Source organism: Chelonoidis abingdonii, chromosome 11 (assembly GCF_003597395.2).
Source record: "Chelonoidis abingdonii isolate Lonesome George chromosome 11, CheloAbing_2.0, whole genome shotgun sequence".
NCBI lineage: Eukaryota > Metazoa > Chordata > Testudines > Testudinidae > Chelonoidis > Chelonoidis abingdonii.
In genome coordinates, this window is record NC_133779.1 from 30,046,266 (window position 1) to 30,072,993 (window position 26,728).

The 26,728-nt window shown below is 56.1% G+C and overlaps 1 protein-coding gene across 4 annotated transcripts; it reads right to left on the reverse strand.

Moving 5' to 3' along the window:
• Nucleotides 1-4: 4 nt before the first annotated feature.
• Nucleotides 5-25,336, reverse strand: LOC116821449 (mucosa-associated lymphoid tissue lymphoma translocation protein 1-like). Of its 4 annotated transcripts, XM_032774678.2 has the most exons (18): nt 25,202-25,336; nt 18,668-18,721; nt 17,798-18,015; nt 14,749-14,915; nt 13,758-13,888; nt 13,197-13,347; nt 12,174-12,352; nt 11,762-11,858; nt 10,775-10,822; nt 10,378-10,416; nt 9,500-9,703; nt 7,596-7,773; nt 6,266-6,340; nt 4,120-4,247; nt 3,842-3,991; nt 3,123-3,280; nt 1,991-2,125; nt 5-1,108 (listed from the first exon to the last, which is right to left on the reverse strand). In XM_032774678.2, exons 3-18 carry the CDS (start codon nt 17,932-17,934, stop codon nt 749-751), a joined length of 2,337 nt encoding a protein of 778 aa, XP_032630569.1. In that variant the 5' UTR covers nt 17,935-18,015; nt 18,668-18,721; nt 25,202-25,336; the 3' UTR covers nt 5-748. The 4 variants fall into 4 exon arrangements, with proteins under 4 accessions (XP_032630569.1, XP_032630577.1, XP_032630584.1 ...); XM_032774686.2 differs by lacking the exon at nt 18,668-18,721; XM_032774693.2 differs by lacking the exon at nt 18,668-18,721 and having other exon boundaries at nt 25,182-25,336.
• Nucleotides 25,337-26,728: the final 1,392 nt, after the last annotated feature.

The window sequence follows — 26,728 nt, forward strand, 5'->3', positions numbered from 1 at the left end:
TCACTTTTTATATATTTAACACCATTATAAATGCTGGAGGCAAAGCGGGGTCAGGGGTGGAGGCTGACAGCTCGTGACTCCCCCATGTAATAACCTCACGACCCCCTGAGGTGCCCCGACCCACAGTTTGAGAACCCCTGCTCTACTGAGTCTGCCAATGGGAGATGGGAACTGCCCATCACGAAGCGGGGGTTGTACTGGCTGAGCAGCCAGCCGGGCCACCATTGTGGTCACTACCCTGGCTGGGGGCATCCGAGCTGAAGCTTCAAGGGCAAGTACTTCCTCTCCTTCCCCGCCTCCCCCAGCCATGCCCCCCATCAGTGCAGAAGGCCCGTCTCTTCTTTTATATTAAGGTCTACATCTGTCTTCTCAGTACAACTCCCCAGCAGCTGCCCAGGGTTCCCTGCGATCCTATGCAGAGGGGTCAGCTTGGGGCTGGCTGGGAGGACGATGGACACAGCGTTCCAAGTCCTGGGCCGGTGCAGCCCCTGCTGGGTGAGGTGTGCACTGCAGAAGCCTGGACTAGGTGAGCCCGGAGGTCCCTTCTGCCTTGGGATCTGGGACTCTCGTTCCTGTCACTAGCTCTGTGTTATTTGGTGCTCAGTGATCCATTTGCAGACTGGTTCCCAGTCTCTGCTAACTGTGTGTGTGCGTGTGTGAGGCCTGGGCAAAATCGGACCCTAACGGTTTCCCTCAGTCCGCGCTGGGAAGAGAAGTGGATGGAGACGTTTATGCCGGACCCTGAGCGCTACATGGAACGAGATCCTGGGAACTCAGGGCTCAGGTTCTCCTCGGGGGTGTTTGCCCACTGGCCATCCTCAGCACCCCAGCTGCCAAGGTGCGAGTCACAAGGCAGACTCTGGTAGGCCTCTGAAGCAGGGGGGGACTTGGAGGTCTCCATGCTCCCGGTGCTTTGAAATGAGCCGGTCAAGGCGTCTGCACACAAGTCTGCATGGGCCAGTGGGGTGTTTGCCCCTGGCCTGTCGCTGACACACAGGTTGAGCTTTGCAATCAGTGGTTTCCCGATATTTACTGACTGGCTCTCTTCAATGAAGTCGTCGAGTCCTTGGTATTGGTATTGAAGGCAGATGGTGAAGGTCAGTTCCTTCTGCAATGACACCACGAGCCGGGTTACCATAGGTGGGCATGTGACAAGACATCGACATCACACTCCCCACTGCCCTCTCCTTAACCACCAGCCAGGTCAGTGCCGGTCCTTTGACTCCTGATGGTGCCAACTCCTCGCGGCTGGCACTCAGCACCATTCAGGATGGCCTTGTGGGGAAGGCACTAGCCTGGGACCCCAGAGACCGGGGTCAAATTAGCTCTGCCACAGACTCCGTGTGCAGCCCTTGGTAAATCACTTCACCTCTCTCCCTCTTGGTTCCCCAGCTGTTGCTACTGCCTTTGTCTGGCTCCTGTTAGTGTGTGTCTGTGAGCAGGGACTGTCCCTGCAGTGCCCAGGAAATGGGGCCCTGCTGCCAGCTGGCGACTCTAGGTGCCACTAGATAATAACTTGGACGTTACCCGAGGGATGCCCTGGATCCATTCACTATAACAGGCATAATAACACGGGGAGCTCCTGCCCGCTGAGGCTGCTATTCATTGTGTGCATTGCCTGGGCACCTAGAGCCCCACTCCCAGACTGGGACCCAGCTGCGCTAGGTGCTTTGCAAACAGTCTCTGCCCCAAAGGTTAGTCACTCACTCCAGCAAAGCCCAGCAATCCTCCCCCTGGGGGCCCAGCACTGGAGTGCCCTGGTGAGAAGGATCCGAATCCCAGTGTCGGGACCTGGGAGTCCCCTGAAGGCAGCGGAGTGAGCCAGTGCATGTAAACTAGGGCTTCACTTGGCCTCCTTCTGCATGATCAAGGTCATTGTTTTTTCCCTGCCCTTGGCCTCGCAGGAGCTGGAGTCCGTTCCACCTTGGATGTGGTTACACAGCCAGCAGTCTCACCAGGAACAGCACCGACGGGGCAGGGCAGCACTTACCCTCAGCTTCTGCAGGCCACAGAGGCGGCTGTAGAGGCAGCAGCCGGGGAAACTGAGGCTCCAAGCCAGGGAGAGGCTGCTCCCCATTTCCTCTGGGCTCTCCTTGTTGGTGAATTTCAAATCCACATCCAGCTCCTGTCAGAGACAGCACTGTCATCAAAGGCAGCCCAGCCATGAGGGCACCAGGCTGCAGTACCACCCACCCCATGAGGTCTGAAATCACGAATCAGCACCCTCCAAAATCATGAGATTGGATTGAAAATCATGAGATTTTAAAAATAATAATGGTGGGGGTTTAGTTCTTTGCTTTCCAGGCTCAAAGCCTTTAGGTGTCACGTTTTCACTGCAGCCAGGAGGGACAGACACGTCTTCGCTTGCCAAATGAAAGGTGAGCTTCCTGCATCTTCACGTGACTCCAGGAGCTGGGGCTCAAGGAACACACCCAATGCCACCGACTTACAATGAAATCATCAGAGTTGGCAACACTGGCACCGATGTTATGCCTGTAACAGGCAGCTGCCTTGAAAGGAGGCAGCGAGCACAGCACAGCCTCTTTCTGAGTTCAGTCCAGAAGCGAGGCTCAGCAAGGACTGCTGGGAAAGGTGAGACTATATAAGGCAAGCTTCTCGTTCCCTCTGGGGAGACCAGGGAAGGGGTAATGAGCTGAGAGGTAGGGCCCTGCTGTCAGCCTCTTTGGTGCGCCGTCCTCTGCCCTCTCTCCTAGTAAGGTGTCAGGAGCGAAGGCAGAATTCCAAAGGCCAATTAGCCGCTAAGTGGGAGCCGTGCCAGGGACTGCAAACTGCCTGGTTCCTGCCATAGGGGAAGTTTCTTTGTACTGTCCCCTTGTTTGACATCCCTGCATGATCATCTGGGATCTCACCAGTGTCCTGTAGAGAGGGTGTAGGAGCCAGGACCTCTCGAACTGGGCTGTCCTCAACCTGGGATTTTGCTGCTTGAGCCGCTCTCTGCTCTCACGCCCTAATGGGAATGGGCCTGGCCTAACGCTTGCTCTCACTTGTGGCCTGGCCATCCCTGTTGTTCACAGCGCTGAGCCCCCAACCTCTTGGTTCACAGCGCTGAGCTCCCAACCCTGCGGTTAACCCGAGCCAGGCTCTGGCACTGGGCCTCTCACCTCCGGGACATCTGTGAGTTTTGCTTCACATCGTGTGATCTCCTGCGGCATTTCGACGACGCGGGTGTAAATGATCAAGATGTTGGAGAACTCGGCAGCGAAGCCCAGTTGTACCCGAGCCCCGCAGTCGAAATGGAGGTATCGGCTCTCAGGAAGCACTGCAAACAAAGAAATGGGGCCGTGAGACGTGTGTGTCTCACTGCCACCTACTGGTCAGAATGAGAACTGCTCAGCCAGGTGTCCTAGACCCTATTAATGGAGATTCGCCTTCAGCTCACATGGCAGGGGCCTGCGTTTTGGGAACGGAGGCGACTCTGGGTCCTGTCCCCAGGGTCAGTGTGGAGCTCCCCGATGGCAGCTGCTTTGTGACACTAACTCACCATCCCAGCAGTGCTTGTCCTGATCAAAGCTGGGCAAATAGCAGCAAAGCCATTTGCAGAAGTTTGACGAGCTCTAGGCTTCCGGCTCGGCCCAGCTGTGCGCCCCTCACGCTCTGGCTCTCCATGGTTGGCTGCACTGACAGCACTCTGCCCACTCCCGTGCTTTCTGGGTAACTGCACTGCAATGCCTGCTCTGTGGGCTGAGACCTCCCCGAGTCACTGCAATCCCTGGGGGCTCCCTGAGTAACCCCCTTCCCCCTGACTCCAGGACAGGCCTCTCTCACTGTCTGCCTCTCATCACTGCTCTCTCAGCAGGGATAACGGGGCCCCGGTGCTCACCATGGGCCTTGGCCCATTGCAGGTTCCTGACAGAGAACTCCTCTGGGCCCTCGGATGGTTTAATTGGATCGGTGAGGGCTCGTCGCTCTGACAGGTTACTCCGCAGCTCTAGTGCCTGCCTGCCCTTGGTGATCTCCAGGGTTCCCATGTCTGGAAGACACAACCAGGGCTGGGCAAATGACTTCAGCACAGCGCTGAGTCAACGGCTCGCAGACAGTCCTGAGCTGTAACGGGCTGGCCTGGAAGAGCCATTCTAGCCCCATCCCAGGATAACCCACCTTCCGCCACCTTGTCCAGCAGCACGGTGATCTTCTCCTCCTCCAGCAGCCATCGCTTCAGGAAGCTGACGAAGATACCGTTGAACAGCTCCCCTTGGCTCAGCTCATAGGCCTCTGCGTCTGCACATCTGAGAGGGGCACGGAAGAGAGCTAAGGCCTGGAGCTCCTTCATAGGAGGGGCGAAGACTCTTCTACGCCCAACTGCTCCCTTTCTCCCGCTTAGCACAGGATGTCCTGGGACTTTGCTCTCGGGAACCTGGCCTCAGCATCAGCTGGCTTGATTCAGACTCCTGAGGAAGCTTCGGGTTCAGGCAGGACGGCTCACCAGAGATGGGCCGGAACCAAGACTCTGGCTCCAGACACCCTTACAACCTGGGGAAATTCAGGTTTGGGTCTGGGCCTAGGGCAGGGGTGGGCAAACTACGGCCCATGGGATCGTCCTGCCCGGCCCTTGAACTCCTGGTGGGGGAGGCTCGCCCCAGCCCCTCCCCTGCTGTCCCCACCTCCCCCACAGCCTCAGCTCGCCGTGCCGCCAGCGCGGGAAGGGGCTGCACTGGGGGGCAGGGGAGAGCAGGGAGGGAAGCTCACCTGCAGCCTCAGGGGAGCAGGCGGGCAGTGCGGGTGGCAGGAGCGCGGCAAACGACTCAAGAGGAGCACAGGGCAGCTGAGCAGCCAGCTGGAGAGAAGTGGCACTTTGAAGGGGAAACTGCCACTTCTCTCCAGCTGCGCGGCTGCCCCTGCTCCTCCTGAGCCCTCCGCATTCTGAAAGGGGCTTGGGGGGAGGGGTTTGGGATGAGAGGGGGTTCCGGGGGGCCTGTCGGGGGTGGGGGTGTGGATAGGGGTCAGGCAGTCAGGGAGCAAGGGGGGTTGGATGGGGTGGGGCCTGGGGCCAGGGGTCCCGGGAGGGGGTGGTCAAGGGACAAGAAGCAGGGGGGGTTGGATGGGTCAGGGGCTCTGAGGGGGGCAGTCAGGGGGCAGAAAGTGGGAGGGGGCGGTTAGGGTTTGGGGAGGCACAGCCTTCCCTACCCGACCCTCCATACACTTTCAGAACCCCGATGTGGCCCTCACGCCAAAAAGTTTGCTCACCCCTGGCCTAGGGCCTATCAAGGCAGCCCAATAGCTAAGATAAGAGGGGAAGAGAGGCTGGACCCTCTTGTGTTCTAACACTGGGTTTTTCACAGGGCCGCAGGGACTTTGCTGCCCTTGTGTTTCAACGGGAACCGGAGCCTTGCTTCTCATGGAGCCCCCGGCTCCAGAGCTGTGCCCCTTGCATCGCTCTCCAAGGCCAGTCTGAGGGGGGAATCCCCCTGCTCTCCATTCCTGCACAGCCAGCTCATGACGCAGCTCCCCACCACCCTGAGAGGCAGATGTACCTACCCACCAAAGCACCAGGATCTCAGCAGCGCCACTGCCTGGGAGAGACGCAGGCAGCAGCCCCCCGAAAGTCGTCCCCTCCCCTCAGGTTACATAGGGGAGAAGTTCTGGCTTGGGACACAGACATGGAGCTGAACAAAATACACAGCACATGCAGCGGGGGGGAGCTGCTGTCTGGAGAATAAAGCCCAGGACTGGGAGGCAGGACCAGCTCAGCACGGATCAGCCATGTGGGTGGTGGAATGGCTTGCTGTGCCTCAGTTTCCCCACCTCTAAATGGGGGCTGATAACTCTAACAGGAGGACTGTGATGTGTAATGAATTAAAAGGGCTCTGCCACAGTCCCTTGCAGTTACACAGCACCTTCCAGCCAAGGAGCTCAAATCAGTGGCCAAGAATTGTTACGGCCATGGGAAGGAGCCTGACGCACAAAGCAGAGACCTGACATGCCCAAAGTACTGCAGAATGGGGTACCGAACCCAGCTCCTTTGACACTGACTCCCTGTGCACTAACCTCTAGACCAGGCTGCCTCTCGGAGAGCTTGGGGTGAGAGGCAATATGGAGGTGTGCTGCATTATTGCCCTTTCTCCTAAGGATTGTCACCCCAGGAGGCCCAAGCAGAACACACCCCTGCTAGCAGCTCTCCAGATACTGAGTGACTGGTGGGTTCAGTCCCCTGAAATGGACCCCGCGCCCGTCCCCCCACTCAAGCTCCAGGAGGACACAGGTGAGGAATGACTGTGGCCAGCGGGAGGCGACAGGGAGCACCTACGTGGCGTAGCCGAAGACGATGTTGGCGGTGACCTGCAGTGCCCCCACCTGCGGGATGATGTCATCGTTCAGGTTCCTGAAAAGAAATGGAAGCACCTCATGAGGTGCATGGACCCTACGCAGCCCATGGTCGCTCTGGGACCTCCAGGCTGTGGCCAGACCAATGGGCTCTGAGCAGAGGAAAGGTTTCATGCTATTCACTTGCCTATCGGTGAGCTCTGGAAGGTGGCAGACTAGTCTCTCGGGTGGTAGCCCTGTTGCTTGGGCTCCCAGGCCCAGACAGGACAAAGTCCCACAGAACATGCTGTAAGGAACAACCCTGGACTGGGCTGGAAACAGCGCAAGCCTGATGGATTGTTTAGCATGAGGCCAGTGCGCCAACACAATGAGACACCAGCTGGCAGCCCAGCGTCATCAGCACTGCAGTACTCCTAGCCGGGGAAGACCTGTTAGATCAGCCAACGAGTTGGATACTAACAGCGGGCGCCTAGATCGCAATCTGTCTGCACCTGGAGGCTACGGTGTCTTTACACGGTGGAACGGCGTCATTTGCCAGAGACGGCAGAACATGGCACTTGCCAGCTTAGCAACAGTCAGGCTGCGCTGCTGGTTCAATGGCCAAGAGTATGTAGCTGCTCGATGCCCTACAGCAGGTGCCTGGCGTGCCCTCGCAGAACATGTGTGTGGGGTGGGAACCCAGGCAACCGCCAATGGGACACTGAGCTCGATGAGAGAGTCTCTGCAGAAGAGCTCCGGTCCCCTGGCTATGGATTTATTGGTGTTCTCCTTTCCACAGGGGTTACCCCAGGGATGGCTGCTGTCCAGAGAAGCACTGGAGTTAATTCTGACAAGGGACCTCTCTCTCTCTGTCACGTGTCCCCTTTCATGAGTAATCATGGCTGGTTTTATTGGGCAGTGGGGCGATGCGCCTGTGGGTGGGACTGCACGGTGGCAGCCTCTGCATGCGTGTTCTTGCATGTGTCTGGGTAGGAATCGCTGGGTATACGCATGCCCACAAGCAGCTATATGTGCACATGGACACACATGGTGTGCGTGACCTCAGTGTGTGTGGCTATAATATTTCACACCTGATAGCATGCTCACAGGTGTGTTTGCACCAGCATCTGTATATGTGTTTCGGAAAGCGAAAGGACTGCTTTCACACACCCTTGTACTTACATAGCACCTTCCAGCCAAGGCCCTCAAAGCAGGCAGCCAAGACCTGCCCCCATCTCTGTCCGCGGTACAGGAGTGCATACGCACCCGCTCAGCTGTGCCAAGGGACGCTTCTGGCCCTGCCGCTCCCGGGTGGCTGGCTCTGGTGTGCTCACCTCTTCCGGCACATGTCCAGCAGGAAGATGTTGAGGCCGGTTTGCCGCTGCTGCATGCTCTGCAGCACACTCTGCACGCACAGGCAGTGCTCCGAGGTGTAGGATCTCGGCGCGTCAATAGGAACCATAAAGCTGTTTCCAAAGTTCTCGTAGCCGTGGCCAGCGTAGTAGAGCAGACCTGGGGGAGGGAGAGCAGGAGCAGAGTGCATCAAACTGCACCGGTCTGTGCTGCTCTCACACCTTCTCCGTCTCTGCCTCCCTTCTAATTCTGGCCTAGCAGCCCACTGCGTCCAGGGCTGCAAAGTCCATTCCCGGGGGGCTCAGAAATCCAGTTCAGGTTCCCCTCCTGCTTCCCGCTCATTCCTCCGTCTGTCTGACCTATACACAACCCTCCTCTGCTCGCCCTGTTCCCCCCTCCTGTCCCTGGGGTCATACTGCCTGGAGTTCCCTTTCCTGCTTGCGGCACTGGATTGTGGGATCCTCTATTGCCCAGGCTGTCGGAGGAGAAGCCCAGTAATGTCCTGCGTTAGGCCTTCAGTAGGATCGTGGGTCTGGCTTCAGGCTCTGGCTGTGCCACCCCGCTGACGCCTGCTAATCCAAACCCTGTCCTTAATGACAAAGCCTTCCACAGCTTGGGCACTGGGCCTGATCTCAGGTCAGCTCCCACTGAGCTGCTAACAATCCATCCTCCAGGGCCCCATGCTTGGCTTCTCTCACAAGCATCTGTGTGCTCTCTCCTGTCCCGAGTGGGAGGCTCCCAGACAGAATCCTTCAGCCACCCCCTGGTGCCTCCAAGTCCATCCTGCCCCCATGTCTGCTGGGGCACTTTCCTGTGGGCATCTCCTAGGTGGCTACTAGCCGGCCTGTGGCCACTATACCTGCCGAGCTAGGGGATACACAGCTCCTGTTATGTTTGTCCGCCTGTCGCCTCATCCCTCCCCCCTGCTCACTTATTTCTCCTTATGGCCCCATTACCTTCCTGTCATTCAGACGGTAAGTGCCTCACCCTCTGTACCTCTGTACAGCACCCAGCACAACAGGGACCAACCTGGCTGGCCCAGCCGCTACCTCCATTGCCATGTTTAATAATAACACTGAGTTATCATGACTCTGGTCCCCGGGCTGAGTGGCGCAGTGTCCCAGGCTGGGGCTGAGCAGTAGTGAGAGCAAGGAAGGGCCCCTCGTCACCCCACAGCACGTCTGTGACCCCCACCGGGCTGCTACCGATCCCACACCTCCCAGAGCATCTCAAGTTGGTGACAATCACTCAGTGCCAGCTCCCTTCTGGCACTTGGGCAAGCAAATGAGGGCGATGAGGAGAAATGATAGAGCTTCTAAAATACACATACTCCATCCCCTGCTTTTACTGCCTGCTGGGCCGATGAGGGGGAGCGAAAGCCAGTACAAATTACAGGGGCCTGGTGATCTGGAAGGGGGCCTGGGGCCTGGCTTTGTCAGCCCTATTTAGCAGGTCCGCCCTTGCTGGGGGGCCCGAAAAAAAATTTTCACTGGGCCCCAAACCCACTCTTGGCAGCCCTGACTGCCTGAGTCCCCGACATGCTGCCCAACCTCCCAGCCACAAGAGGGGCAGGAAATGGGCACCTCCACCAAGGGGGCAACATTTTTTAAGTTTAAAATTTGACTCCATTTAAAACTTGGCACTTAAAGGAAAAAAACTGGGGAAAAGCTTTGAAACGTTCATGAAAATCTTCCCATGTATTTACTGGTGAAGACGTCCCCCCTCACATTCCCCGAGCCTGCACTGGCCTGCCCAGATGGGCCGAGGCCCCAGCAGGAAATGGCCATTCCAGCGTAGACCAATGTACACCATGTAGACATCCCTTCTTCCAGGGCAGAAGGGCTCTCCCACCGCTACCCAGCGACACAGGGCACTCCCTCTGTACCGTACACTCCTTTGTCCAAGAGGAGAAGGAACTCATTGACGGCCATCTGCATCTCGTCCTTGCTCAGGTCCAGCAGGGAGACCACCTTGAAATCCAGCTGGCGCAGCAGGTTGGTCAGTTCGTGTACGTCCACCATGGGTGCTTTCAGGTGCTTGTGGTGCAGGTAGTTCATGTTGCCCATCAGCAGAGCCACTTTGTCTGTGGCTGCCCCAGGAGAAGAACAAGAGGAACACGTCAGGGGGATGGGGAGGAAGCAAGGGGAACCCTCCTGGACCGTTTGGGATGAACGTTCATCCTCTCCCTGCTTCTTTCTCCCCTTTACACTCAGCACCACCCCAGACAGCCTCTTGCCCCACTGCTGGGGATGGGCTCTGTAGAGCAGGGATGGAACTAGTCAGCCTCCAGTTTTAGCCTTGGGCCCAGATCTCTGTTCCAAACCAAGGCAGAGTCCTCCCTCCAGCTGGCTCATCCCTCCACCCAAGACTTTGGCTCTTCTTTGAAGGCCACGCTTTGCCTAAAATGGCCAGCATGCTGCCCTCGCTGCCTGCCAGTGGGTGCCAGGTCTGTGGCGGGGGTGGTGCCTCTTTGGGGCAGGAGGGCATGTGGCAAAGGCTTTTCCATCTCTCACATCCGCAGGCAGGGCTGGATCCACCCAATCCATGGTTTGCCCAATCCACGGGGAGGAGCCCATATGAGGATGGATCAGCTGACCTGGTTGTGGGAGATATGTTTCTCCACGGGCCAGCTGAGACGGGCTGGCTGGGAGAACAGTCCGAAGTGGGTCCCTGCATTGGCACCAGGGAGGAAGATGCATGGCCGAGAGCCAGATCCATTTCTAAGTGGAGGCCTGGCCTGGGGATTTGGATGCAGCCTCTTACCGTACAGCTGGCTGGGGCCGTTGTTCTCTGGGGGACTCCCTGGAAAGAAAGAGACACCTGATCATCTCTCTGAGCGCCACACAGGCACCGTGGCTGGTGGACCTTTCCCCCATGGCGGGGAGGGAACCTCGGCAATACAGCACAAATCCCAGGAGCTCCCTTGCCCATGGAGAGAGCAGCACCCACTGGGCCACAGGGAAGGCACTTGGCCCCCAGCAGCCAGCTAAGCTGGGTGAGGACAAAAACGTCCAGGCCACTAACTAGCACATGTAAAGGCCACGGCTACCGTGACAACGCCTGACCTGCCCCATGACAGGAACAGCCAGAGCCTCCAGTCCAGGGGAGTTGTGTTCAGATAGGAGCTCCTAGCTCTGGGTGGGACCTGGGCCTCACCTACCTCCGTCCTCCTCCCCCCAAGAGCCTCCGGAGGCAAACAGCTGTGGGCCTGGAACAAAACAAAGGGGGAAGCCGTGAGGCTGGCGAGATGAGCAGGGCTGCCTGGGAGCACCGGCTCCGGCTGCTGACTGGGGCCGCAGATCATTCGTGCCACAGTCCTTGCCCAAAACCCCATCCTCCCTGCAGGGCTTGCAGACAGGCACAGGAGGCACCATAAGGAGGCGCTGGGGTCTCTTCCCCCACCCCCAGGCCTCAGTGAGGCTGGGTGGGACCACTCCCCGCCCAACACCTCTGGGAAGGTATTACAGGGGTATGTACCCTCTGTCCCTGGCCGTGCCCAGGTGGGAACTCCAGGCCAACATGGGAGAGGATTATTTTAATACGGGCCCTCAACTCCTCCCCACACCTTGCAGTCTAGCCAGGACACAGCTGGGGCCCCATCCATTTAACATTATGAGCAAGCCAGGGTGGCTGTGACCCCCAATACTGTTCATGAGACCCCGCTGAGATCCCTGGGTTTAAAAGGCAGCCCTAGGCCCCTCATCAGGATATCAAGCACCTTCCCCCACTGCACCAAGCCGTGTGACTAGCCTGTGTCCCACATGATTATCCGGTTTTCACATAGGACTGACCACATCACTTCACAGCCTGCCCAGCAGCCTCAGAGCCCTCCTGCAGGGACTGCTGAGGTCTTGTTAAACGGGCAGCAAATCTGGAGTGCAAAGGGCAGTGCAGGTGGGGTGAGGGCTGCCTGCAGGCTCGGTGAGCCAAGGTCCAGCACGCGAGCAAAATGTGGCTTCTGTTCTCTAGTGGCTGGTCAACAGAGGGTAACACCTACTACTGCTACCCATGCACAGAGTTGCTCCTTTAGCTAGAGTGATGGAGGACGGAGTTTTGGTTCTGAAGGCCCCCATTCTAAGCCTGCCAATTGCCTGTGGTGGGGGTGGCTACAGATCCTGAGTCTCAACACCAGATCCCGAATCCTCACCAATCTCCACCACTGTATCCTGGCTCCACAGCACCTGGAAGAGGTTAAACACCTTGCAGGCATAGCAGCCTCTCTCCGCAGTCGTCACCAGCTTCACCTGCAGCGAGGGGAAAGGAAGAGGCGAGCTCCAGCGGGCAGACCCTGCACTGTGGGCACCATACGCTGTGACCAGAGCCCCCAGGAAATCACCTTTGGTGAGCTGGGGGCAGCGGGCACTGAATGCAGCAGAACGTGCCCAGGTGGGCTCAGCTTGGCGCACTGAACCGGGGATTACCGCTGGCTCGCTGTCCTGCACTGCAGACCACCCCCAATCTTGGGCTGCTGAGCCCACAGCGCCTTACTGAGAGTCTGCAGCCCATTATGGGACCCCTGCCCAGCCAGCAGCCCTTGCCCAGACCCCAAGGGAGGGTACCTGGAGGTCGGAGTTCCGTGCCCCCTCAATCAGACTCCCGTTTCGGAACCACTGGTACTGGGGCGGTGGGTTCCCGATGGCCACGCACTGCAGCTGGAGGGAGTCCCCTTCGTCCAAGGTGCAGGGCTGGGGCTGACAGGTGATCTGCAGTCCCACCATTGTCGGGCAATAGCCGCTCGCTGGAGGGGGGTGGAGAACAGAGTGCTAGCCTGGGGCAGGACACCACAGGCACAGGAGTCCTCATGTGGGACCAGGTCCCAGGGCAGGCTCATGCAAGGGCAGCCAAGGGTGCAATCCTAGAGCAGGTGGGCAATATGGAGGCACAGCCAGTGGAGACTACATATCCCAGCAGGCACTGCTCCACCTCAGTCTGAGCAGCAGGGCACCGTGTCACCCCAGAGCCCAGATCGCCCTCTGCTCATAGCACCACTTGGCGCATTGACCAGACTGGCCGGGCCCCTTCAGTTAATCATCATAACAGCAATCCTGAGCCGTTATCTAGCACTTTATATCCACAGAGCTCACAGCGCTTTACAAAGGAGGGCAAGAGCCTTGTCCCCATTTTACAGATAGGGACACTGAGGCACAGGGGCAAAGTCACCCTGCAGGCCACTGATAGAGCCAGGAATAGCATCCAGTACTCCTAAGTCCCAGTCTAGTGCACTACCCACTAGACCACACTGCCTTCCCCAGCTGTGATACACTCACAGGAAGGCCTTGGTGACCCCAGCCTGTTAGGCAGGCTGTTTAAGGGCTGGGACCAATGGGAGTTCAGCATGCAAAAGGACGGCAGGACAGGACACAGCTGGTAGCACCGGGCAGCAGGCCCATCCCAGGCACAAGCATGAAACCCACATCGACAGTACACGGCCCTCCCGGTTCGTCCAGGCCCGGGAGGCAGAATCTGCAAGTCAACACAGTACCAAGACTGGAGCTGCCACCAGACAGCTCAACTGCCTGGCTGACCCTGCCGGCTGCTTTCCCTGCCGCTGCTGCAAACAGCCCTGTGACTTGCCCCCCTACCTGAGGCAGGGCTGCTGCTCTGCTTGACCTGGAGCCGGGCCCACTTGGAGAACGTGAAGCTGGCCCTGTGGTTAACACGGCAGATGTACCAGTCCGGGGTCTGCAGAGTAGCTGGGTCAATCACCAGCTCAGGGGTGGTAGCACCAGGCACCTAACAGGCATGAAATAAAACGTGCCAGGTCTAAGGGGGCAGAAACCATGTAGCCTCTTAGCACTGCGCCCTCCATCCAGCCCGAGGTGCCCTCCCCCCCACCCCCCCGGGGCTGTGCCGGGAGGCTGCGTGGTCTAATGATACCCCTAGCACTGACACAGAGCTCTGAGCATTGCCTGCGCTGTCCAGGCACGAATGACTCCATTGGCTTCAGCTGGAGCTGGGGGTGCTTTGCTCAGCCCTTCGTGTCTCAAGCCGGGCCCCCAAACTTGACTCGCCCAAGGCCACTCAGTGTGTCAGTGGCACAGCTGTTTTCCTCCCACTAGATCTTGCTGCTGTGGATTGATTGATTGATTAATTTATTAAGCCTGGAGATTTTCCCTTCTCCCTCCTTCCTCCCCCAGCCTCACCTCCTGCTTCCCACAGAACCACTGGTAGCTGAGTCCTGGGGGCCCCGTCGCACAGCAGGTGAAAGACGCTCGGGTCCCTTCTGTAACCACCTGAGATTCGGGCTGCACCACAATCCTGATAGACTCTTGGACTGCAAGAGAGGAAAGAACAAACCTCTGGCTCTCTGGGAAATCAGGCCCCTCCAGGAACATGTCACAGGCCCAGTCTACACTCAAACATTAACCCAGCTACGTTACTCAGGGATGTGAAAAATCCACACCCTGAGCAACGCAGTGAAGCCAACAAACACCCAGCACAGTCAGCGCTAAGTCAAGGGAAGGATTCTGCCAGCAACGCAGCCACCGCCTCTCGGGGAGGGGGATTAGGTACCCATGGGAGAACCCCACCCGCTGCGGCGAGGGAGTCTATGCTGAAGCGCTAGAGAGGCTCAGCTGCAGCGTTTCCAGTGTAGACGTAGCCTCGGGCAAGTATCCGGCTTGTGCGTAAGTTGCTGTAGTTTTAGATCGTTCCCATTACACTCCCCTGGCAGAATTTCCCTTCACCGGTAAATTCCTGGGGCCCCCACTCCAACCACCTTCAGGAATCCTGGTTCCCAGCTCCAGCCATCAGCTCACACTCTGGAATCCCGACATTCTGCCTTGCTGCTCCCTGCTCCAACAGAGCCCTCTCCCACCTTCCCACCGTGGGGCTGAGAACCCAGGAGTCCTGACTGCCAGTGACAGCCGCCAGGCCCCACTCCCACCCTAGAGCAGGGTGCAGAAACCCGGCGCCCCGACCCCCAGACCCAGCCGCCAGGCCCCACTCCCACCCTAGAGCAGGGAGCAGAACCTAGGAGTCCTGACCCCCAGACCCAGCCGCCAGGCCCCACTCCCACCCTAGAGCAGGAACAGAACCCAGGAGTCCTGACCCCCAGATCCAGCCGCCAGGCCCCACTCCCACCCTAGAACAGGGAGCAGACCCCCCATCCCTGCTCCGACTACCAGCCCATACCGACACTGGAGAGAAACTGGAAGGCCTCAGTGTGTCCCATCTTATCCAAGCAGCAGAGCAGGTACTTGAGGGTGCAGTCTCGCTCCGACAGCAGCTGCAGGAGGCACTGGCTGGGGCTCCCGCAGGGCTCCAGGACCTTCAGGGAACACATCTCCAGCTCCTCCTCGCTGGGAACCCACAGCAAACACAGTACAACATTAACCCTTTCAATCCTGTGGCTGGGGGGGAGGCCGCGTGGTCTGGTGGAGAGGGCGCAAACGGGGACACAGGAGACTCAGGTGCTCAGCTCAGCCCGGCTCTGCCCTGCGGGACAGCCTGTGTCTCAGGGATAATGATCCTAACTTGTCTTGAGATCTACGCAGGAGCCGTGCTACAGCCGGGGTAACGTTCCTGGGTAGGGGATCCAGGCTGAGACACCCACCGTCCTTAGGGCACCCTGGGGGCCCCACACTTACATTCACTGGCACAACCATCACCCATCAGATCCTGCCTTTCCCCCTACCCAGGCTTCTCTTCGCAGCCAGCACTTGGTGAGCTGCGTACAGACGGGACTTTTCATGGATTAGGAGCAGAGACGAGATTGGAACGAAAACCCAGCATCTGAGCATCACTGGGCGTTGGGGGCTTGGTGGTGTGGGTTCTGGAGCGCCGAGGACTGTGCCTTCCAGGGCTGAGCTTCCCAGAGAGAGCTGCTGGGCAGGACGCTGTGAACGCTTGTCACGGCCCCTCTGTCACTCAGCCAGAGCTGTGATCTCCTGGCCAGCCTGTTTTTTAAGCCCAGACACAAAGGGAGGGGTTTGCTGGCCTGATCGTGCCTGGCACTTCCTTGGCAGGATCTCAATGAATCCCAAGCCTTGACGCTATCCGGTGAGACCCACCTATGGGACAAAGAATGGCAATCACAGACAGAAAGGAGGGTTCAAGCATCGTTTCGAAGGGTATGAGGGGGGAGGGCTAGCTTGGTGGTTTGAGCATGGGCCTGATAAACCCAAGGTTGTGAGTTCAATGCTTCAGGGGGCCATTTAGGGATCTGGAGCAAAAAATGTTGTGGGATTGGTCCTGCTTGGAGTAGGGGGTTGGACTAGATACCTCCTGAGGTCCCTTCCAACCCTGATATTCTATGAGATGGGGCTGAGATCTGGCCTCCAAGAGCCTGCCAGCACTGGGCACAGCAGCCTGCCTGGGAGCAACACAATGACTTCGCCCAGTGTGCGCAAGGGTGCAGAATGCAACCAGCTTGATGCAGAATGTGGGAAGGCAGCACACAGAGACTACAGGTCCCATCATGCACTGCAGCACCAGGAGCCAGAGCATCGAGTGGTGTCTCAGAGACAGTGCCCCATAGCTCAGGGGAAAGGGGCCGAGAACCTCACCTCAAAGAGCTCCAAGGAGCCCAGACCCAGCGCACGTGAGTTGGTGCAGTCAATCCACATACACACACACACAGCCTGCACTGGGACAGCAAACAACCTATACCTCCCACAGCCTGTACTGGGTCAGCAAACACCCTACACCCCCGCCCCACAGCCTGCACTGGGTCAGCAAACACCTTACACTCCCCCACAGCCTGCACTGGGACAGCAAACACCTTACACCCCACCACAGCCTGCTCTGGGTCAGGAAACACCCTACACCCCCCCACAGCCTGCACTTGGTCAGCAAACACCCTACACCCCCCCACAGCCTGCACTGGGTCAGCAAACACCCTACACCCCCTACATCCTGCACTGGGACAGCACACCCCCTACACCCCCACAGCCTGCACTGGGTCAGCAAACACCCCACTGCCTGCACTGGGACAGCAAACACCCTACATCCCTCACAGCCTGCACTGGGTCAGCAAACACCTACACACCCCACAGCCTGCTCTGGATCAGCATACCCCCTACACCCCCCACAGCCTGCACTGGGACAGCAAACACCCTATACCCGCCCTACAGCCTGCGCTGAGTCATCAAACACCCTACACCCCCCACAGCCTGCTCTGGGTCAGCACACCCCCTACACCTTCCACCGCGTGCACTGGGTCAGCAAACACCCTACACCCCCCACAGCCTGCACTGGGACAGCAAACACCCTACACCCCCTACAGCCTGTACTGGGACAGCAAACACCTACACCCCCCACAACCTGCACTGGGTCAGGAGACACCTTACACCCCCACAGCCTGCACTGGGTCAGCAAACACCCTACACCCCCCCTACAGCCTGCACTGAGTCAGCAAACACCCTGTACCCCCACAGCCTGCACTGGGACAGCAAACACCCTACATCCCCTACAGCCTGCACTGGGTCAGCACACCCGTACACTCCCCACAACCTGCTCTGGGTCAGCAAACACCCTACACTCCGCACAGCCTGCACTGGGACAGCACACCCCCTACACCCCCCACTGCCTGCACTGGGTCAGCAAACACCCTACACTCCACACAGCCTGCACTGGGTCAGCAAACACCTTACACCCCGCACAGCCTGCACTGGGTCAGCAAACACCCTACACCCCCTACAGCCTGCACTGGGACAGCACACCCCTTACACCCTCCACAGCCTGCACTGGGTCAGCAAACACCCCACAGCCTGCACTGGGTAGGCACACACCCCACAGGCTGCACTGGGTCAGCACACCCCCTACACCACCCACAGCCTGCACTGGGACATCAAACACCCTACACCCCCCCACAACCTGCACTGGGTCAGCAAACACCCTGCACCCCCTACCGCCTGTCCTGTGACATCTACACACATGCAAACACACAGGGCCTACACTGGGCAGCTCGCTCTCTTTCACACACGCACACACTCTGAGGTAGGTAGGTACCAAAGGCCTACACTGCAATGACACCCTCACCCCCTGACGCACACACACAGAGTGTTACCCACTCATACCCAGGAGCATCACCTACATCACCCCCCTGCGTGTGCACGTACACACACACACACACACTGGCCACCTCTGCAGACACACAGTGGCAAGCAGGCTGACGTGTTGCCCGTGGCCACGCTGCCCATATCGATGCCCGAAGCCCGTTCTGCCCCTGCACTCCCTTCACCTGCATTTGAAGCGTTTCTCGGCACCAGCGATTTCAGCCAGTTTCCTCCAGCCCCGGCTGCAGTTGTCCAGAAGCTCGCAGAGCCTGGCCAAAGCAGTTTCTCCCAGGGTATTGATGGGCACATTCCCGTCAGCCATTGGCCCACCTGGCCCCTTCCGCCTCAAGCCCTAGGAGGTGTCAGGTGGCCTGTTCCCCGCCGCTCCCGAACCAGCGTCCACCTGGGCACAGAAAACACAGCCAGCGTTGATGGAGTGTCATTTTGAGGAGGGCAACACAGCTCCTGTTTGAACTGAGAGCCGGGGGCAAAATAGCCAGGCATCTCCCATGGGCAGCCACCCTCCCTGGCCCGGCACCCACCCCTGCTCCCACAAATCACCCATTGGGAGGGCAGGCTGTTTGGAGCAGCAGCTCCCTATCCCAGAGCCCGGGGACCAGCAAAGGGGGAAAGTCAGGGAAGCCTGCAACCAGGGCAAGTGCTGGCAGGGTTAGGAGGTTGAACCCACAGCCCCTTCTACTGGGGTGCAAACCCCCACTCCTTTGTCCCCCACCCCCAAAGGAATGATCAAAAGGCAACACGATAAGCCGAAGCCCAAGGAGTTTCAAGCCCTCTGGTGGGGCCGTCAGGCGCAGGCCAGCAGATAGAGTACGTCCACACAGCAACGAGCATGCAGAGTCTGGGTCCGGAGACTTGGGCACGTGGGGCTCACCCTATGGTGCCAGACAGAGACCACCCGTAGGATTGGGGGGGCGTGTGACTGCTCCAAGTGTCGCATCTGGTCCCTTTCCCACTTCCTCTGTGCCCCCCAGACCCCTCCAAGCTGGCACCACCTTGTCCCCACCCACCCCCCTCACAGCTCCTTCCCCACTTACTTCTCCTGGGCTGGAGCAGGCTCTGGACACCTACTGCCGAGCCGGTAACTGTGACTGCGGGCGAGGAAGGGATGGGACTCAGCGGGGTTCCCCACGCCCCTGCTCCGGGGCCTCGTAGTGGGGCTGGGTGCCACTGCCTTTCCCAGACACGTCCCCCTCAGCCGTGCTGAGTCCGACTCCCACCCTCGCCAAAATCTCATCCCCTCCATGCCCCTCCCCATTCAGGATCCAGGTGGAGCTCAGCCCAAGGCCAAACAGCTGATTTGAGCGCCACACAAAAGGCAGCGTAGACGTTCCCTTGGGCTGGTGCTCTGCTCCCTACTGGGGGAAGGGGAACAGCCCTCTCTAGTTAGCCTCCTGGACACATCTTGCTTACCCATAATTCCCTCTACTGCTCTTGGACACTGGTTGGCACTGGCTTCTGTTCTGTGTCAATGATAGTAGGTTAGTATTGAATCCCCCAAAGTGCCGATGATTTGGCCAGACTATGCCCAGGGTGGGGTCACCCGGCCCGAGGGGACCGTGGTTTGGAATGAAATCCTCCTCAGAGTAGAGGGCAGCGAGCACTGGGTTCCCCACTTGGCGGTTTGGCTCTGTGTGGAGTGAATCTGTAGGGCTGGAGCAATGGAAGAGGTAATCGTGCAGAGCTGGCGTTGTAGCCGTTAGCAGCAGTGGAACATGGCTGAGATCTCCATCAGCCCATGGCACCCTGTTAGTCATGCCAGCCAGAGCTGACTTCCCAGCATCCTGGGCCAGCAGGACCGGAGTGGATATTGCAGAGCTGGACCAGGTAGGTGCACAAGAGGGTTGTAGGGGGGTGGGGCTTGCGGATAGCCTGGGATCTGTCTTCACTGCACAGTTAAGTCGAGTTATCTGCACTCAAGTTAGCCTTGCTCACGTGAGAGCGGCTACATTGCGGAATCCCACCTGCTGTGTCCACACTGGGCGCAGCCCTTCCTCGTGTGTGGCACAAAGCCTTGGCTCTGCAGTAAGTGGAAACTCTTTTGTCCTTCCTGGAAATGGGGGGCGCGGGGGAGAATTGCAGAAAGGCATTGGAGGATGAGCAGCAGTCCAGTGGAGCAAGCCTGCCACCGCACTGCGCAACTTGTCAGCCTGTGCTCTAGCAGGGGGAAGGGGGGAGCAGTCAGCTGGTGTAAAAAGCACCATCACAGGAGTGAAGGGCTTTGAGGGACTCCAGTGAGGGGTGATGCTGGAAGCGTAACTCGAGTTAACTCTGCTGGAAGACAAGCCTGTGGAGTCCTGGATCTCTGCTCAGGCAGCCTGCCCGTGAGGCCATCCAAACTCCTGACACACAGTTTTAGGTGGCTCAGGTTCTTACAGGTAAATTGATACCTGGGCTGTCATGCTTCATTTGACTGTTTTCCTCCAGATAAAAAGCTCTTCATGTTCCAAGGGGACCCAGGAGCAGTTATTTTAATTTCCTAGAGCCAGAAGTAGGAGCCCAGACCTGGGTGAAGGCTTGAGCTAGAGTCTGATTAGTTTTAGGCCAGGGCAGAGTGATCCTGCCCCTGGGTCCTGGTACATGGGTTTCAGGGGGATTTAGGGCAGGGGGAATACAGTAATGTCCTAATAGCCTCTCAGGCCCTGGGTGGGAGAGCACCTGGGAAAGACACACGGGCACTGGCCTTAGTGTTGGCATCAGGATTAGAATTCGGCTCTGTGACAAAATGACGTGCCCCTGTACTCACACCTGACACGCTATTGTAATAAACTTTGCACAAAGTACACCTTGTGAGATATCATTTGAAAACTCATAATTTGCTGATCAGTAATGTCCTGATAAGACCTGTGTGGTAACCTTGTATCTGAAGTTATAAGAGTCCACTGTGTGGCGTTATTAAAACATGTTCCAAACTGAGGGTGGCAAACAGGCTTGTCCTAAAGAAAGGAATGTGTCCTCTGCTTTATTTGCATGTAAGCAGTAAACAGAGTCATCAAGATGGAAGGGAAACAAAGGAAGCTTAAATAGATGAGGGGAAAAAAGCAGGGAACATCCTTCCACGCAGACTCTTTGCCTTCTAGGGCCCACCTGGAAATGTTTTTCAAGAGGAGGACTGAAACTATACAAAGGAAGGACAAAAACCCCACAGGTCCCCTCTTTCTCTCTCCCTGCCCGTCACATTCACTGCACCTGAAGCAACAAGTTATCTTTGAAAACTCACGGCGATCGGGGGAGGTCCCGGATGACTGGAAAAAGGCTACTGTAGTGCCCATCTTTAAAAACGGGAAGGAGGAGGATCCGGGGAACTACAGGCCAGTCAGCCTCACCTCAGACCCTGGGAAAAAATAGAGCAGGTCCTCTAGGAATCAAATTCTGAAGCACTTAGAAGGAGAGGAAAGTGTCAGGAGAACAGTCAGCATGGATTCACCAAGGGCAAGTCAAGCCTGAACTAAACTAATTCCTCCTATGAGAAATAACTGGCCTGTGGATGAGTGAAAGCAGATTGAAGACATGTTATTCTTGCTTTTAGCAAAGCTTTTGATACGGTCTCCCACAATTATTTGCCAGCAAGTCAAGTAGTATGGCTGGATGATTGGACATAAGGTGGATACAAGCGGCTTAGATCGTTGGGCTCAACAGGTAGTGATCATGGTCATGTCTAGTTGCAGCAGTTTCGAGGGATGCCCAAGCGTGCGTCCTGGGGCCGGTGTTTGTTCAGATCTTCATTAACATTCTTGGAGGATGGCATGGACTGCACTCTACAGCAATTTCGTAAGATGACACAAGCAAACTTAGAGGAGTGGTAGACCGCTGGGGGTAGGAATAGATACCGAGAGGACTAGACAAATTAGAGGAATTGGGCCAAAAAGAAACCTGAGAGGTTCAACAAGGACAAGTTGCAGAGTCCTGCCTTAGACGGAAGAATCGCCATGCACTGCTACAGGACTAGGACGGAATGGCTTAGGAAGCAGTTTGCAGAAAAGGACCTAGGGTTACAGTGGACGAGAAGCGGATAAGAGTCAGCAGTGTGCCCTTTTGCCAAGAAGCTAACGACATTTGGGCTGTATAAGTAGAAGCATTGCCAGCAGATCGAGGGATGTGATCATTCCTCTATTCAACATGTGAGCTCATCTGGAGTACTGTGCCAGGGTTTGGGCCCCACACTACAAGAATGGATGTTTGGAAAAATTGAGAGAGTCCACGAGGGACACAAAGATGATAGGGGCTGGAGCACATGACACTATGAGGAGAGGACTGAGAGAACTGGATGGTTTAGTCTGCAGAAGAGAGAGAATGGTGGGATTATGAAAACTTGCTTTCAACTATCTGAAAGGGGGTTCCAGAGGATGGATCTAGACATGCTCTCAGTGGTTACCTGATGACAGAACATAGGAGTAATGTCTCAAGTTGCGTGGGGGAGGTTTAGGTAGGATATTAGGAAAACTTTTTCACTGGAGGGTGGTGAAGCAGCTGGAAGGTTCCTAGGGAGGTGGGTGTAATCTCCTTCCTTGAGGTTTTAAGGCCATGTCCATAAACAGATAGTAAGGGTTTAATGTTTCTTTCACCTTTAAAGGTTAACAAGGAACCAACACCGACCAGCAAGGACAATCAGGAAAACTGATTTTTCAAGGGTTAATTTTCTTTCACCTGTTGACGGTTAGACAAAGGAACAAACACCTGACCAGAGGACCAATCACCGGAAAACTGATTTTTCAAACTCAAGGGAGGGGAATGTTGGTCTGTGTTTTTGTCTGGCTCTCAGCTATGAGAGGGAATCTTGCTATCTTCAAGCTCTAATCTTCAGTTTCCACATTGTGAGACAAAGGTGGAAAAACAATTAGGCGGATGTTATTGTTTTTTTTTGTATTTCATGTGTTGGTATTGCTGGATGTTTAAATTGTATCTCTTTTTGAATAAGGCGTTTATTCTTTTTCTTTTAAGCATTGACCTGTATTATTGTCAACCTTATACAGAAATATTTTTTTATGTCTTTTTCTTTCTTTTTTTATATAAAGGTTTTCTTTTTAAGACTTGGTTGAGTTTTTTTTTCTCTCTGGGTAGGCTAAGAAGGAAGGGGAGGGAAATTCTTTTTGTGTAGATTACGGAGGGGACTCTCTGCAGCAGCAGGGAATTTGTGGAGGGAGAAGACAAAGGGGGCAAGAGAATAGACTCTTATCCTGTTTCTGGAGTTGGTTAGTCTCTTTGTGGAAGAGAGAGACATCTTCTTGGTATGTAGTAAGAGGTGCATCAGTATTCTCAGGGTAGCTGGGCGAGGGAACCTGGGAGGGTTAAAGCAGGGGGGGAATGGTTTATTTCTCCTTCGTTTTAAGAATCAAGGATTGGGTTCTTGGGGTCCCAGGGAAGGTTTTGGGGGACCAGAGTGTCCGCACTGGAAATTCTGTGTGTGGCAGGCTATCGATTAACTGGTAATTAACTTATTTTTTGACGGGTTTCTAGCTAGTAATCTCTCCTTAGAGGTTTTTAAGGCATGTACAAGGTTTTTTCCCCACTTTAACTTAGGTTCAAGAGAGTGCGGACCTGCATGATCACTTTTAGCTTAATTTCTAGCTAAATTTGGTACGCTGCACAGCCAGAAGTCTGTGTCTGCGTACACTTCGTTCCCCCGAAACCTTCCTGGGAACCCGAAGCCCAAACCCCTTGGGTCTTAAAACAAGAAGAAATTAACCATCCCCCTCTCCTTCCCCCCCACCAGTTCCCTGGTGAGTTTGAACTCAATTCCTTTGGATTCTAAAACAAGGAAAAAATCAATCAGGTTCGTAAAAAGAAAAGCTTTTCAATTAAAGAAAAGGTAAAATTTATTTCTGTATAAATAGGATGAAATGCTTTACAGGTACTCAGATTCATATAGCTAGAGGGACTCACCCACCCCAGCCTGAGATTCAAATTCACAAACAGACGGTAAAATTTCCACAGCACAAAAGACACATTACAAGTTAAGAAAAACAATAGAGTAATCCGCATTTCTGACTATTATTACTATTTTAGCTTGACAAAGCCCTGGCTGGGATGATTTAGTTGGGAATTGGTCCTGCTTTGAGCAGGGGGTTGGACTAGATACCTCCTGAGGTCCCTTCCAACCCTGAGATTCTATGATTCTAACAAAAGAAGCTTTCATTGGATTCTGGGAGAAGGGTCCTAACCTCCAGGGTTTGGTCAGTAAGACTGCTGAAAGTATATGGGAAGAAGCTTTGCTTGAATCTGATAGAGTTTGTTAAGTTCAGCATTAGGAAATGTCTTAATTTTATTTTTCTTGTAACCATTTCTGATTTTTGTGTCTCATTACTTGTACTCATTGAAAATGACTCTCTTTGTAATTAATAAACTTGTTTGACTCTTTTATCTAACCCACTGTGTTTAAATTAAAGTGTCTGACAAACTCCATTTGGGGTGGCAAGTTGTGTGCATATTATTTCTATTAAAGAAATAGACTTAATGTAGCTTGTATTGTCCAGAAGAGGACAGACATTACTGAGGGACCGTCTAAGACTGGGGGTGTTTTGGTGTCATCTTGCAATATAACCCAGGTTGGTGAGAGCAGAGCGTGTAACCCCAGTGTGGCTGGCAGGCCTCAGTTATACACAAACACGTAGGGAGTGGCGCATGCTGGAAGCTGTTTGTGAGAGGCCCAGGTGGAAGCCACTTCAGCAAGGCATTGTAAGGCACCCAAGGTTGCAGGGCCAGGATGACTGAGCTGCTCATTAGTCTAGATTGTACCCTGGTATGTCACAGGCTCCCTGTCCCGTGCTCTGACCCCTAGGCTGCACTGCCTCAGCCTCTGAGTCTCTTGTTATGACTGAATAGGGAGGGGCTGGGATTTTTCAGACTCCTCCTAGAGGTATTGTATGCCTAGCTGACCCCTAAGGGCCAGAGAGTTATTGCCAGGAATCCTCCCCCACTTCCAGTTTCCACCAGCCCAGAGCTCCTCTCTGTTGTTTTTCTCCATTCCAATGTTATTGTAGCGCCTGCAGGGGGGAGCTGCCCTGCCTTGATCCTGGTTGCGGGCAGCTGAGCAATCTTGTATTGGCTCCATCTCATGCAACTCTAGCAGCAGCAGGACCCGCAGTGCCTGAGACCCTTGGCATCAGGAGCGCGGCAGACAGGGGCCACAATTCAGACACTTCTCCAGGGCTTAAGAGTGACTTGCCCAAGGTCACACAGGAACTCTCTGGCAGGGCTGGGAATAGAACCCAGGAGTCCTGCCCCTCTCCCCCATTGCCTTAACCACAAGCATGTCCTTTCTCTCCTGCAACCAGCCTGCTGGCACTGTGAGGGAGGCTGCGCCCCTCTTGTTGGATTTACCAGCCTAGGGCCTGATCCTCAAAGAGGCTGATGGCAATAGAGCTGAGGGTGCTGGATGCTTGGCAGGGTGGAATTCAGGCTTTGCAGGCCTGGCCTGCTCAAGGTGGGCACAGGGGAGATCGCTGGGGCCAAGCGGTGAATGGGAGGAGGCACGCAGGGAAGGGAGCATGGGAGGAAGTGGAGGGGAGGGCAGAAGTCTGAGCAGCAGGGAGTCAGCAACAGTCAACCCACCCCTGGCCGAGTGGACTCACCTTTGGAGACAGCCTGGGCGCTGGGGAAGCCCACCTGCTCCTGCCAGCGCTGCTCTGAGCCTGGGGATGGCAGCCCTCTGCATGCCCGTCCAAGGAGCCTGCCCGTGCCCCAGCTGTGCAGAGCTGTGTCACCAAGCTCTGAAGCCCACGCACAGGAAATGAGGGTTAAAAACAAAAGTCCCACACACACACAGCAGTACACGGCACTTCTGCTTTTGTGAGCAGCTTCCTGAGCCCTGACTGCAGCAGTGCTGGGGCCCAGCAGAACCCCCTCTGCTCCCACAGCGCTGCCCCTGACTCCGAGGTGGGGCTGGCCTGCATGGCCATTGCTCAGCCCAGCACACACAGCTGAGCCCTGGGAACAAGACACTGGCCTTCAAATTGAACCAGCTAAAACAGCAACCTGACACCCAGGCAGCTCCATCATGCGTGTGTGCACACACCACCCTCCACATGCCAGAGGGAAGGGGGTTTGCTCTTGGCCTACACCGGCGTCTCTGAGAATCCATGGCCAGGCAGTGCCAGCTTTGGTTGGTTAGGTGAATTCCAGCTTTGGAGACGGAGCTCTCCGTTGAGCCACAGGTGCAACGTGAGCAGCACCAGGACAAAATCCCTCTGCCCTGCACCGGGAGCGCTGCTCTCGGGGGACCTGCTCAGTCTCCATGGCCCAATTCAAACCTTAGCTTCTCCCGAGTCCTGTTCGTGCCACGGAGGATGGAGTTTGCCATGCGGCTGCCCTGCAACTCACTGATACACAGGCTGGTCAACAGCCAGGAGATGCTAAGGCCCAGACAGGAGTTAGGTACAAAAATACCCGTGGGGATCTAGCCCCAGGACTTCTGGTGACTCCCAGCCTGAATGGGAACCTGGGACTTAGCAGTGAACAGTTCCCTCTGTTACCAGATTTGCCCGTTACTTGGGGTGTGCTCATTTGTGAGGGTTACTCTTCAGGGGGTGGGATGTTCTGTAATTCTATCAACGTACTGCTTGCGTCACTTGTGTTCTCATACAAAGCTCTGCTTCTCTCTGCTGGACGTTCCCTCCCAGTTGAGCTGTCCTGCAGGACCTGGGTTCCCCAGGGCTGGGTTCTTCCAGCCCCAGAATCAGACGCACACACACACACACATTAACAGAGCGCATCTGAGCGGACCGGGTTAATCAGCACTCCCAAGCTGACCCTTTATATGCCCCTGGTCTCAGCAGGCTGGGTCGAGCAGCACCACCAAGCTGTCACCTTCATATGCCATGGGCACCGCACCGGAACGGAGTATGCCTGAGCAGGCTGGGTCGAGCAGCATTTTCAATCTGCCACTCTCATATGTCCCAGGTTCAGCACGTCCCTTGCCCCACTTTCTTGTTGCAATTGTTCTGGTAGAACCCACTTGATGAGCAAACCCCACAGGATCTTTGGGCGCTGCAGGGATCTTTAGTTTAGGTACCAGGAGTGTTGCTGCAGAGCAAATACAGAAGCCAAAAAAATAACCACCCACGAGGGGTTGGAGGCAGAGAGAGAGAGAAGCAACCAGC